The 14,227-nt window shown below is 35.3% G+C and overlaps 1 protein-coding gene across 2 annotated transcripts in view; it reads left to right on the forward strand.

Annotated features, from left to right (window-relative positions):
- The window catches only part of twin (CCR4-NOT transcription complex subunit 6-like twin), a 178,996-nt gene that overhangs the window by 151,888 nt on the left and 12,881 nt on the right, over window positions 1-14,227 (forward strand). For both annotated transcript variants that reach the window (XM_076519380.1, XM_033468666.2), the window contains exons 2-3: window positions 2,713-2,781; window positions 13,432-13,744. In XM_076519380.1, coding sequence (XP_076375495.1) covers window positions 13,446-13,744 — 299 coding nt within the window. In that variant the 5' untranslated portion in view covers window positions 2,713-2,781; window positions 13,432-13,445. The remainder of the gene's footprint in view (window positions 1-2,712; window positions 2,782-13,431; window positions 13,745-14,227) is intronic.

Here is a 14,227-nt window from a genome sequence, read left to right on the forward strand (position 1 = left end):
CTCACATTTCGATATTTACAGAAATTAGTGTAAATAATTAATTATGGAGTATTAATGAACTAACAATAACAATGAAAATGCGTAACACATTGAGCGTTACATTATTTGTTTATGATTAATCTATTTATCATGCTGATAATCTACTAGTTTATAATCGTTTAATTACTTTTATCTGCTGTTTTATTTATTTTACACTCGACTTTAAAATGCAAAATTGCATTCGCAATTTCATCAGAAAAATGCATTAATTCTCAGCAATATTTAATTTCGTAGCAATATAAAAACAATATCCAAATTATGTATAAAATCAAAATGGCCGCCGGTGGGCAAAACAACTCGTTGTTAAACCCGATGATAATTAAGAAATATATCATTTGTTAAATTCATTACTAACACTTTAGCTTCCAGAAGTCTGCCAACAGGTTTCTTACTGACTATATAGCAGGTGTTCAATCATTTCTACTTCGATAGTCAAGAAAATTTTGTTATTTCACAAACATGACGTCTAATTAACCCCGACGGGCATATTAACCCTATAATGTAATTAAATTAACGTAATTAAATTACAATTAAAGAGTCAAATTATTATTTTATTAAGGTAATTAAACCTTGGGCAGCCGGAGCCATTTTAACACGAAATCCAAAATATTTTTTCCGACCTATGGTGTTTCCATTTCATATAACCTAGTGCACTTTATATATATGAGATTAAGTTTTATGACTCATGCAACAGTTACAATTTTAACAGTTTTTTTAAATGTAAACAAATTTGATAATGTTAATAATGGCGTTAATAACGAATCGTTTATTTTTAAAACATCGATGTCTGTTTTATCGAGGTCTGTCCTTCTTACAAAAACGATGAAACACCTGTAGATGGATAATGTTCGGAATACAATTAACCCCAAATGGTCCAAAGCGTTACATTTTTTTTTCACCTGGTTCGTGGAAGGTTAGACACATCAAGGAACGCTGAATTATTTCCTCCTGATTGTTACCTGCTTCTATTAGGTAACAGGCGTCGGGTAAATCGTCAAGTTAATTTTCTCGAAATAATGGGCAAACTTTGCTGTATAGAGTGACTCGCCGGTAATGGAGAACGTTCACGTGGCTCCAGAAATGGCGGTAACAATCCTGAAATCGTAAGGCGTGATTCAACTCTGACACAAATGGCGGTACATTAAATAAGTGGCAGAAGCAAAGTACGTCAGGGCGCGAAGGTAATCAGAATTAACAATTCAAAGCCCTCGACGTCGTCGCGAGCTACGAACGAGTTGAAGACTGCCAGGAGAGTGCTCTCGCCATCGCCCCCTTACACCAGATCCCGCCAGTTGACAAAGTTCGCTAGTAATCTTCTAGTTGGGACTCGGCTTTAACCAACCTACCTTCGTGCATGTGCAACTCGGAACTTCTAATTTGTTCGCGCTGTCATTCGACGCGTTTCGTTTGCTAGATCCACACAGCGACAAGCCGTGACGCGACGCGACTCGACTCGACCTACCCGGCCATCGGGTTCAAAAACTTTGAAAACGTTTCGTTACGAATCCCGTACCGAATCTCTATTTGATTTTAAGGGTCGGCTAGGGAAATTGTGGGTAGTTAACGGAAAGTTCGCGGTATCTGAAATTCGAAGCCCGGCTCCCGAAGTATTCTCCCAAGAATTTCGTGCTCCGCGAGAATTATTTTTCCGGTGATGCTATTTGCTTCGTTTATTAAACTTCTGATTAAGTATGATCTATCGTGTATAGAGCAGCTCTACGAGCAAGCCATTTTTCACGGCGATTGAAATAATCAACTTTCCGTTTTAACCAGTTAGCTGCTGCAATCTCTTTGAAAAGTGTACGTGTGGCAGAGTCTGACATTATTTGAATAAAATTTGATTCGACAAATCTTCCGAATAAATTCGTTGAAAAAAGTTTTATTCAACTTGTGTTCCGAATAACGTTTCAAATACAATTTTATTCGAACGATATTTTCTATAACCAATATTTGTATTTATTGCTCACTTGAAATAAACGTTTCCTATATGTCATGCATTGTATACGAATGAGTCATTATTTATGTTTCTGATTGGAAACGAGATAAGTTTCTGGCAAAGATTATTGTTTGCTTGAACAATAACAATGAAAGAGTTGTTTCTTACATAACACAATACCAAACGTTTGATATTATTATCGCTGAAATCGTACATGTATTTTTGTAAGAAATCGTTAATTAGATGCATACGTACAACCACTACATTAATAGTTTCGTCAATTATTGACAAATACACTTTTAATACTGTTGCAAAATATTATCCGGTAGCTCCAGTACTAATATCATAAACATGTGAATACGTTTGTGTACAGTTCACTTAAAAAACTACAAAAATCATAAAGATGCTGTCTTAAGGAAAATAATATGTATTACAATAAAAATGAAAAACGAGTAGTTTCAACTGCTTGGTACTTTCTCCAATTTATTTAAGAAACTGTTAAAACCATAGATATGTTTTCATAGGAAATTGTAACGAATTGCTTAAAAAATGAGAAACTTGTCACTTTAACCGTTAAATATGCATACTTAATATTTAGAATCAATGAGACGGGAATTTTAAAACAGTGTTCTATCTAAACCAACTTTTTACACTATATATTTTATATTCAGCTACGTAGTACAGTGATTCAGCGTTATGATCAGCTTTAATTAACAACTACCCTTTTATATTTACAGTCACTGCAAATCATCCACCACAGAGACCATGGATACCATTGACGAGACCGAATAGGACGAGGCCAACATGTAAGTCCGATAAAAATAATTACCCGTGAAATCGAATCTGTCTTGGTATTTAAATCGTGTTGATTTTAATCGTCGAGCCGAGTGCAAACCGTTATCCATAAAACGATATTGAATAGTCTTCGTAACTGGAAAACTGTTTAGTTTGAATGAAACTGATGGGTTCAATATCGCATTGTAACATGTTTAGTTACTGTTACTACAAACATATCAGGTAACCCGAGAACGCGTTCAACGCCAGAAGCAATTTATTGCCGCTTGCGCCCTATAACTCGGCAGTTGAATCAGAATTTAAGATTAACCGGAATTATTAATTGCCGAGTAATACGTAATTTATAGAACCGCAATCCTGTCCGTTATCTCTCGGGAACTTTTTGCACTGGTTCCATTAAAAACTGATGAGGTGCAAAACATTTCACTGTTTGCTGAGTTTGTTTGTCACATAAAGTATGTATTAATCAGAATCAAATTCATTCGATTGCGTGTAATAATTAGACTGCAGATTTTATGCGATTAGAATAAAAATTGAATGGGTAAAATTAAGAAAAAAAAAGAATTTAGAAAATTAAAAGAATTTCTGAATATGCACAAATTATTCTAAACTCTCAACGATCATCTAAAAAAGTACAAAATTACATTTTTCAATGAAAGAGAAAAATGTTGATTTCACGTAATGATCCACAGTGTGGTGATATGCATTTATCATCCTTTTCGCTCTCGGAGATATTACAAATGGGAACGTCACCAAACACGTTGGAAAGTTTGTTTAACAGTTAAGATACAGTTTAAATACATTTTAGAGTATTATAGATTGTTCCATCGCATGGGAACAAAATGCGTGGAGTCTTCGTCGACAGGATTTATCACACGGATATGACAAAAGGTTATTTTTGAGATTTGGCAATAGCAACCTTTCGTTTCGTTATTCTCAATAACTGTGACGTGTCATAAACTCGGCACTTCCGAAGGGTCTCCCGAAATCGTACCAGCATTCGTGGCTACCGACGGTCGACCTGGAGGAAGTTCGTAACCTTGCCAAATGCTTCAAAGATTCCACATCCATGCAGGTTCCGCTCCCACCCTTACCAAGGGTAAGTGGGGGTCGTGATACGGACTCCCGAAAAAACGAGACGACTTATCAGAAGGCATTACAGAACAGAGTAGAGTCGCATCACACGTCTCGCCAACTTACATTAACAATTCGGAAACAGTCCATCGTTCGAGACAACCTCTTCTCCATCAGTCGAGAACATACAATTACAATAATTATACGGGCAACCACTGCTCTCCACCGATCGGATCCAATTGCCCAAGATTAATTTGGCAGGCAATTAATCAGCGGAACAGGAATCAAAACGCGCCCATGATCGGTTCAATCCGAGTCTTACAACCCCGGATGGGTTCAGAAACCCGCGCGCTAATTTCTGTGCATCGCAACGTCAATTCGTAGATAACAGCAGAAATTGTAATAAATATTATAGTTATAGCATCGAGAAACGAGAGGAACGTATTATTAATGCAGCATTGAATGGAGTGAAATAGTGTCGGAGCGCGTACAATAAATTTCCTTTCCACGCGAGACAATTTTCTACAGTGCGTGAAAAAGAACTAAGGGCGCGCACGGTATTATTAAAAACAGTAAAAACGCGTTGAAAGCTGTGGAAAAATCGTAGTAGGGCGGCGAAGGGAGAGACCAGAGTTGGGAGCATTAACCACTCTGGTTTTGACAAGATGCACATCTGCACGCGAACGAACACACAACTGACTAATTGTAAGATACAATACGTGCGGCGGGAACCTTTGATTTTCAATTGCTAATTTCTTTTTGTAAGCTGCGACTGGCAAACCGTTGATAAACTTTACGCGCATGCCTTGAAAATATGGGACACCCTGTACATATTCTAACTCACTGTAAGCGGAAAGAATGGATAACGAACAGGCCCCGTGCCTTGTTTAAGAGCCCACTCGGAAGTGAATTTCTCCGATCACTCGGACAGTTGCGAAGAAATGTTGTTTTATACTCATTTTTTCGTGTAAATCGAGAATTCTTTCACTTGCATTACCGGTCGAGTGGAAATGCAGTTATTGTCACTAGACTGCAGATTTTTATGCGAATTGAAATTTTTAGATTTCGGGTTTTAATGATTAAAATAAACACATTTTTTTACTACCGTGATGTCAGTCAGAAATTTATGTTTGTTGCAATATAGTCGTGTGAAACGAATTTCATAAAAATTTGTAGAATCTAAGAAGATTAACGAAAAAATTATTGCGTTAATTTTCAACTCCTGACTTTCGATTTCAAACTTTCGATTTTCACCTCGTTTCGATTGACTAAATTATTTTTAATTTGTAGGTGTGAATTCGTAATTTATATTCATGATCGAAAATTTTATTTTATCATCCGCAATGGAAAATTTGTTACAACTCTTTGAAGGGTCATATTTTACTATATTTGATACGTCAACGTATAAATGCATTAAGTTTAAAGCATATTTTAAAAATTGATACGTTGCAAATATTACATTTTGGAGGTATTTCACGATGTACAATTTAATAATACCGTAGATAACCATGAAATCAAATATTTCAATAAAAAGGAGGGTCAGGTCAGTCGTCAAGCATGTGAAATCAAGTGTGCTGAGGGGTGGTAGATGGCGGGGTCATTACAGAAATGCCTAAGGCTTGCGAGTGCGATGATGCAACCCTGATTAAAAGTCTCAGTATGTTCTACGTGCACGTGATTTTTGTAAAACACTACATTTTCTTCAATATATCACGCGTCAAACTTACATACTTGAAAAATTAAGTATGCAAAGGTCAATGAACGACTTGATGCTGTGTTACAAAATTAGTTACGATGAGTTGCATACCGAGGCACGAGAAATTGTGAATTTATTGGTGCATAATTTATTACGAGTTACAAAACGATGGAAAGATGACGAGGACTGTAGTAAAAAGTACGAAAATGCTAATAAATCGTACAATCAATTTTCTCTGTTAACTAAAATGTCGTTACGCACGAGATCTTTTTTACAATTCCTTTCTTTAATGAATTTGTACTATATCAGTGCACAAAATAGAAAATTTTAAAATGCATTTGTATTGGTAAATGATTTCTAATTTGGAAGATTTTTCTCTCTCTTGAATAATTTATCTTTCGACATTTACAATATTTTCTACAATATTCGATTTCTTTTTGCTCCAGCTTATTGGATAAAAATATAGAAAAATGTAATATATATGATATAAAAGGAAAGTTTTTTGTCTTTCCCTTGAACGATTTCGTTTTTTATGCTAACAGTGGTTTCTACGAGGAGTCTCCATTTGGTCTCTGTTTATTTGATTTTTGTTCTATCTGATTTTCCCCGGAATACATTAAGCAGAGTGATGGAACGAGATCTATCCGAGGGGGTTCTAATGAAAGCAGCGTAATTCCCGAGTGGAATTAAACAAATATTAGCCGGTGGTGAATAGAAAACAGAGGGTGGGAGGGGTGTGAGAGCATATTGTGGAGGATAAAACAGCAGGTTTAATAAATGTCCCGGGAGACAAGGTAACATAGCCTGCCCCAAGTACGAACATCTTGGCCATTGGTCAACGCCGAGCCACTGAACCAGCGGGTTTCGTTCTAGAGATGGCTATACCATGCCATCTGGACAGATTTATTGCGCAACATCAAGAAAGAGCTGGAAAACGGTACAGCTGAACGGAATAAAGAAGGACGCGAGCCAATCCGCCATCAGCAGAATAAAAAAAGAACCTATTGTCAGCTCTTCTATGCTGTGCGGGGAATCAATCATTTCATTATGGTATACGCCATTCATTATTTTTAACTTCCATCTCCATCTTCCGGTTGGTCCATCTACAGTTAGGTGTGCCTATAATTCAACAAACAGATTCCATTTCGCATACACAGTGGCCAAAATATATGATATCGTCTCATTTTTCGTGACGTAACAATATGTTTTACGTAATATGTCTCTTCGGTATTAGAACATTTTGCGACCGAATTTGAAAACAGCATATCAAAAAATCTACAGGGAATGATGTGTAACGTGTCATTAAAAAATCCAACTCTACACGGTATTGGATAAATCACAATTTCGTTGGAATATTTCCAGTTTAACATCAATCGTCGCGGTTAAAATATTATTCTGCAACATTTCAGCTTTAACGTAGAAAAGAATCATCGCTTTGTCTCATTCCTGATGAAATTCTGATTCAGATTTTGACACAACTTCGTCACTTTTGCGCAAACGATATTTGAGATCATAAAAAAACAATGGAGGTCTAACTAAATATTAAGTTTCCTTCGTAATTAATTAATTTCTAATTTCGTTTATGATAATTTTTAAAATACGAATAGAAAAATATTGAGTGAACCTATATTCATTTCGCACAGAATTTCCAAATTTGTATAATATCGATGTATAGTAACGACGATCTAAGTTACTATACGATAAAAATGTAGAGCAAATTTTAGAAATCAACTGATAACTGAAATTACATCATTAGACAACGAAATTTATACATTTATGGCAATAATGTGTAGATCAAATATAGAACAGTAAACAAATATTTTAAATTTTCAAGTATTATTGCATTATTTTGAACCAATTAAAATGGTTACGAATTGAAATAAATGTCTAAGCAGCTCCAGTATCAAAATCCAATGTCTATTAATAATCAATTTTATAAATTACACTTCTTGCAATTTTAAACTATTAATGCACGTTTAATTCTCTTATCTTACATCTACGTTCGCGTAACTATTTTTAATAATGTTCTCAGATGTATAGTTTCATGATGAAACAAATTTTGAAATTATTTGGAAATCTTTTCTAAAAATATTTCGTATAAAATCTATTCGAAGCAGAACAAAGCCGAACATTTATTTAAAAAACCGTTCGCGTAAGAATCACGTGTGGTAGAACTGATGTCACTCTTTTCAAGAGAAATTTCAATAATTCATATGTCTCTCGACTGCACTATTCATTTTGTCACATCACGCGCAACGAATAAACGGGAAAATAAACCTGAGAAATATTGGCGTGGTCAAAAAGTTTTCTTGTTTTTTTGAACGTGTCATGGTACACGAATACGAGAGAACTTTTTGGCTAACCCGATACATTGTTTGAATATTTCAAAACTCTCTTCATTCACGTGTAGTGGTAGAATATGACAGATTCTATTTTACGAATAATTTTGGGTATTTCTTTTTTCATTATGTTCTAATATCGTAGTATCGAGGAGTAAACATTCACCTGATTCTGGTAAAATAATACGTTCATCTAATAATACGAGGAATAAATTAATATAATTCGTCAAACGAATAAGCGTAGTTTCAAAATTGTTAACGATCAATAACTTTAAACGTCGCCAACTAATGTAACTATTATTTGCATACGATTATTGTAACGTCTCATATAACTCCAATATTAATATTAATGTGAATAATAACTAGCAAACTGTTGAATTAAGTAAGTTAATAATAACTTTCGCTATAAGCCTTGAAGCATGATTAAAGTATAATGAACTGACAGTCGTAATAAAACCGTTTGAAATTTAAACCGAATAATGGTTATTAACCCCGATAATGATCGCGAGCATCTAATGAACGTTTGTGAAGCGTCCCGAATTCGTATAAATTTGAAAAATGAAGGCAAAAGTAATTTCCGACTCGATCTAATATTTCTTCTGCGGAAGATTTAATTGAGCCCCTCACGAAGTAGAAAGCACAATTAATTATTTATCAGCTGTTGAAATGAAGTTCTCTCACGCTGTACAGAATTTTCCAATTACAAAATAATCCTTTCTATTTCTAATTATTTCCATTTTGAATTGTTCCTTTTTTTGTTTTACGATTCTTTCTACAATTTTATTATTAATTCATTCCGGTTTACAAAAATGATTAGTGAATGTTTTCGTATAAAAGAAATAGTGCGTTTTGTAGCTTATAATTCGGATGGAAATATAAAATTTTTTTCAAGAATTAAGAAACCTTATGCGTCTCGCCCAAATTACATTGCAACCTAGATTTGGTTTAAAAATATACAAATCTTAGGAAGTATTCGAAAATCAGAATCCACTGGTTAGGGTGCAAAGTTGGCAATCTTTATTCGTTCGATCGTTATTGAATGTGAAATGGGCGGGCAAACATTTGCAACTTGGTAACTACGAGTTCAACAATGAACGCGCAAGTGACGATAAACCAACTGTTTTCGTCATTTTGCGATGTCTCGCGCGTTAACAAGCGGCAATGGTGCGCAGATTAACGATCGCCCTGGCGAACGATAGCAAAAGCCAGCGTTATTAATGAAAATCTGACAATCGAAGTAGTCAGTAACGATGAAAGTGACAATAGTAATGATTACAGTTTGAATAGTCATTCTAATAAGTGTCTAATTGTATCGGGGAGGGCAAACGTCGGAATGATAATGACGCATAATTACTGTCTTCCAAAGAAGCTGCGCAGCACGTCTGACCATGCACGGCCCGTAATGATTATGATTGTCAGGGGCGTCGCGAAAGCCGCAAGAAGTAATTTGCACGGTCCTGCTGGCATGGTCGTTAGTCCCATTCCGCGTTACTGCACGTATCAACCCATCACGACCAACGGATTTCAAATAATTCCACGCGTTCCTGGGTCGAGATGAAGGATAGGAAAAAGGGCATCCACCGGTATTGTAACGGTCAGGGGCGGATGAAAAATAATATTGGATGAGTGCGAAAGTTCTGCGGGTTTCCAGCTATCAATCGTAACAACCTGCTCCGATATTTTTAGTGCTCGGAACACCGAGGTGTAAGTGATACATGATTGGTCCTTTGACAATTGATGGATTTAAATATTCTGTACATACGAAGTCAAAGCGTTTTAATTGGTAGTAGACCGTGAATCTTGATGCAAATTTCAAGTTTCATATTTAACCCTAGAACGATCTCTTGGAGTTGCCGGCGATATTTAATTTGTTTACAAACGTGTAAATGAATACTAAAACATTAAGATTATGTATTATATAACCTACAGTAATAATATACATAACATATGTCATATATGTTTTATTATATATTTTGAAAATGATAGATAATATTTTAGTTATTAAAATTTTGTTTTAGGTCGTCCACAATTTTTGATAATTTATCAATCTGCATAGTACTGTACAATTTCTTCTTGAAATTTCTTTTCGTGATTCTGTTTTTGAGACGCATCCACTTGATGCGTTCTAATAAAAAGTTAGCAAGTTATGCGGGGAAGCTATTTTAAAACTAATCCATTTTCTGCAAGTTCAAGTTTGGATCACCAAATTATGAACACTTTAAAATACATATATCAAATAGGATTTGTTCTTTTCCTTCATTATGTATTAACACGTACACTTTTACGTTGCTTATAATCGTTTCAGAATAATTAATTTCTAAAAATGTCATAATTGAAAGTATAATGAAAAGTGACATAACATGATGTACAAAAAATAAATCATAAATAAAATAACATATACAATAGCAAAAACTATATAATATAAATATATAATATATAAAATAATAATAATATAAAGAAATAATAATTATAATATAAAATATATAATATAAAATACATAAAATTTATACGTTTATGACAAAAACATATAGATCAAATGAGGAACAGAAAAACATTTAAAGAATTTAAAATTTCTATCCTATTATTTAGAACCTGCTAAAACGATTAAGGAAAAAAACCAAATGTCCATGTATCTCCGATGTCTTGCAATTAATGCATAAAATTTTCATTTTGCATAAAGATCCGCGCTGTATCTTCTTCCTTCATGAGTTTCGTAAACTCATTTCGACGCGAACTATATGCTTGCCGGTGTCTAATATAAAACCACCAACCGTTTTAGCAAACAGTTCGCTAAAAAAAAAGTTGTGAACAGTAATGGTGACCGGATTCCCACGACGCCGAAAATATATTGAATGCCACGACCTCGATTTTCGATCGTCACGACCTGTATCAAGAAATAGGAATACAATCTATTAAGAATGATAATACGAGCGAGGGGTCGATCGTTCCAACTTGATAATCAAAGCCGATGCGAGCACACGCTCGGCACGGCGTTGATCGGGGAATCCGATTCTACTTGAATCGCGCGACGGTTGAACAAACTTATCCGGTTCCTGTCAGACGCAGATTTTAATCCTTAGACCGCGGAAGATCGTTTCTTTCTTTCCGTATTCATCGCGTGGGTGTTTTTGCGGCACGATTCGCGTAGAAAGCAGTTGTCAATGGCAGCTAGAGGAACCGTGGAAGCCGGTAACTCCATTTACGGATGGAGACAGCATTTCCGAGGCCGCGACCCGTCGCACGAGCTGAACCAGTCTCAGAAAATCTGAACAGGTTACTTAATTACGTAAGTAGCCGGGTACCCGGTCACCTGAACTATTCAGTAGCCGCTTCGATCTACTTTTGTCCTGGTCGATCTTCCGTTTTACATTACCCAGAACTGGCTCGCGGAACATTGATTTTATTTGTTATTAGAGCAGTGGAAAACGATCACTATCATTTTTATATTTATCGAACATTTGATATGTCTTTTTATATTTATCGAATAAGACATATCAAATGTTTTTATTTAAAGCTAAACAAAATAAAAGAAGAACATTTTTATTCGGAAATAAATAAGATAAAAAAATAAAAAATTTTAATGTGTGTTATTCGATAAATGTGAAGTTAATTGTGCCCGAAAATAAGCCAAGGGCACAGCAATTGGTCACCTCGCAGTAACACAGGAATGCACAATCGATCACGTTTTTTTTATAGATTTTAAGACACGAAAGTTGCTTTTCTCTGGAAAGACCTGATTCTCGGGAAGGATTTGTACTTTTAGTTTCTGCATTGATATGGAAGTGTAAGTTTCGTTTGACAATTTCACACAATCCAGATGTCACTATGTCTGCGGAAGGAGCTCAATAGAACACGAAACAATTTGCATCCACATTGAAAAGGGAACACAGTACCGTATATTAGAACTTTGACTGTCGCGTCATCCACACGTGGGCAACAAAATTATTTGCCTAGATTTGAAAATTAATTTTTACGCCAATGTATTACATTTTCCTAATTTAACTGGGATCCGCAAAACGTAGGAATATTGAAAAAGTAATTCATGTCATACGACGGAACGTTTCAATTTTAATTCAATCGAATGTAGTACTTTCGTTTTATTAAGATTATTTAAGTGATTAGCGTGACAGTCAAAGTGTTAAAGAAATAGGAAATTATTATATAAATATATATATATATATATATAAACTATTTAAAAGGCAATCGAGATCCTAGTCCTTTCATCAAAAGTAATATTCTCCGTCCATTGAAGCACGAAGGCTATGAAAGGATACGTAATCAGGAACATGACAATAGAAATTATCGGAAAATTTCTTGAATACTTGGATACGGATGAACGTTTCCTCGAATCGCCGTTCACCTTTCCCGCTGTTTTCTACGTGAATGCGAACATACTACGTTTTTATGTAAATATTTAATATACGCAGGTGTGTGCAACGACCATTTTATTCTATTTCCTTGAGCATCGAATGAAAAGCTTCCTCTTGCGAGAAATTCTCGGGTTGCCCGACCAAACACTTTTTGCCAGAGATCGGTAAATAAATTTAATCCGGTAGCGTAAGTGGAGAACAATAGATAGCGACAATATCGGGATTAAGCGAAATGATTTAGTCAAGAGCTATCGTGATTCTCTCGGCGAGAGGATCTCCGTATATTGCTTTTACCAATGCGCTCGAGCTAATTTCAGCGCAGGTTCGCGATAGACGGCCGAGTTAAAGCTGTAAATCAGTGGTCCTATTACTGCGAACGGTTGCTAGGAGCCGGGAGCAACTTGCCTATAGAGAGTGTAAATAATTGAGCTGCGGTATCTGCCGCAATCCAATAAAGTATAGGGGCACTGAAGTAAGTACTGGCTGCAGTACGCTTCGACGTCCCCTTCTCAAGGAAAGGGTACAGCCGAATAAGCATGTGAAAACTGCCCTTAATATCGAATAAGATTCACGATGCTTTCTTTTCTCATTAAAAATTACACTGTGCTCCGACTTCAAAGACTCCACCACTATCATTGCGTCAATCGCAATTGCAAATCTGATTTTTCGGCTGAACTCCACTTTTTATGTTCCGTTTCATCATGCCTAGACCACAGATTTCGTGCACTCGTGACAAAAAACGAGTTGGTGCGATTCGAAAGAGTAGAGAAATTAAAGGGATTTAAGATCGTTGACATTTTCAACTTATTGAGATAATTAAAGAAAAAATTATGACTATTGCTTCTTGCAACTCATACGAACAATGTTTAGTTTGACACACGAAGTATTGCAATTTGATACCTTCCGCGAAATTAAAGACTGCAGATCACAAATTTCTTAACCATTTGAAATACCTAAAACTTTATTTTACATGCTCATCTTAAACCAACGTCTATAATTTTAGATATTAATTGATCACGATCAAAACGACTATACGTATAAAGAAATATTCCTCCAATAATTTAAACAGTCTCAAGTCTAAGAAAGTTTGAATTTTGGAAGAAAAATTCGAGATCGGTTTCTATCTTCCGAATCAATTATAGTGATTTGGACGATTTCATAACGACGAATTTTCTGTTACAGGTATATTCACAGTAATGTGTTACAACGTGTTGTGCGACAAATACGCGACTCGACAAATGTACGGTTATTGTCCAAGCTGGGCGCTCGACTGGGAATATCGGAAAAAAGGAATTCTGGACGAAATCAGACATTACGCTGCAGACATCATCAGTCTGCAGGAGGTGGAGACAGATCAGTTCTACAATTTTTTTCTGCCTGAGCTCAAGCACGACGGTTACGATGGAATCTTTTCCCCGAAGTCGCGAGCGAAGACAATGGCTGAGAATGACCGGAAATACGTCGATGGTTGTGCTATCTTCTATCGGACAGCCAAGTGAGTGTAAAATATTTGAATACCGTTTCTTCGAGTCCTTGATTGTCATTGTCTCTCGCCAAGCTTCAAACATGTACTCATTCTATCATATCGTTCTTTATCTTCATATTTAATTTCTTCTTTTCACCTTCTGTCTACATTCCCTATTAATATTGAGCCGGTGCATACAAAGCAGACGACCTGGGCAAATTTTATTTGAAATGAAAATACAAAATTACTATTTGAAATAATAATTTATTATTTATTAGCATTATTTATTAATAATAATGTTATAGTTATTTTCAAAGCTGTTCTTTGAAAGTAAAAATGATATCGTTATTCCGTTATTTTTTATTTCAAATATGACGAATGAATGATACGTTTTTTAAGTTTAATTTAAAATACCATTCTTATAAAAACATTCGAAGAATTAAACAGTCCATTGTAATAGTTTCAACTTGTTGATATTGTTGTAAAAGCTAAATGGGTTTAGTAGCTTCTACA

This window comes from Megalopta genalis, chromosome 2, assembly GCF_051020955.1.
Source record: "Megalopta genalis isolate 19385.01 chromosome 2, iyMegGena1_principal, whole genome shotgun sequence".
Classification (NCBI taxonomy): domain Eukaryota; kingdom Metazoa; phylum Arthropoda; class Insecta; order Hymenoptera; family Halictidae; genus Megalopta; species Megalopta genalis.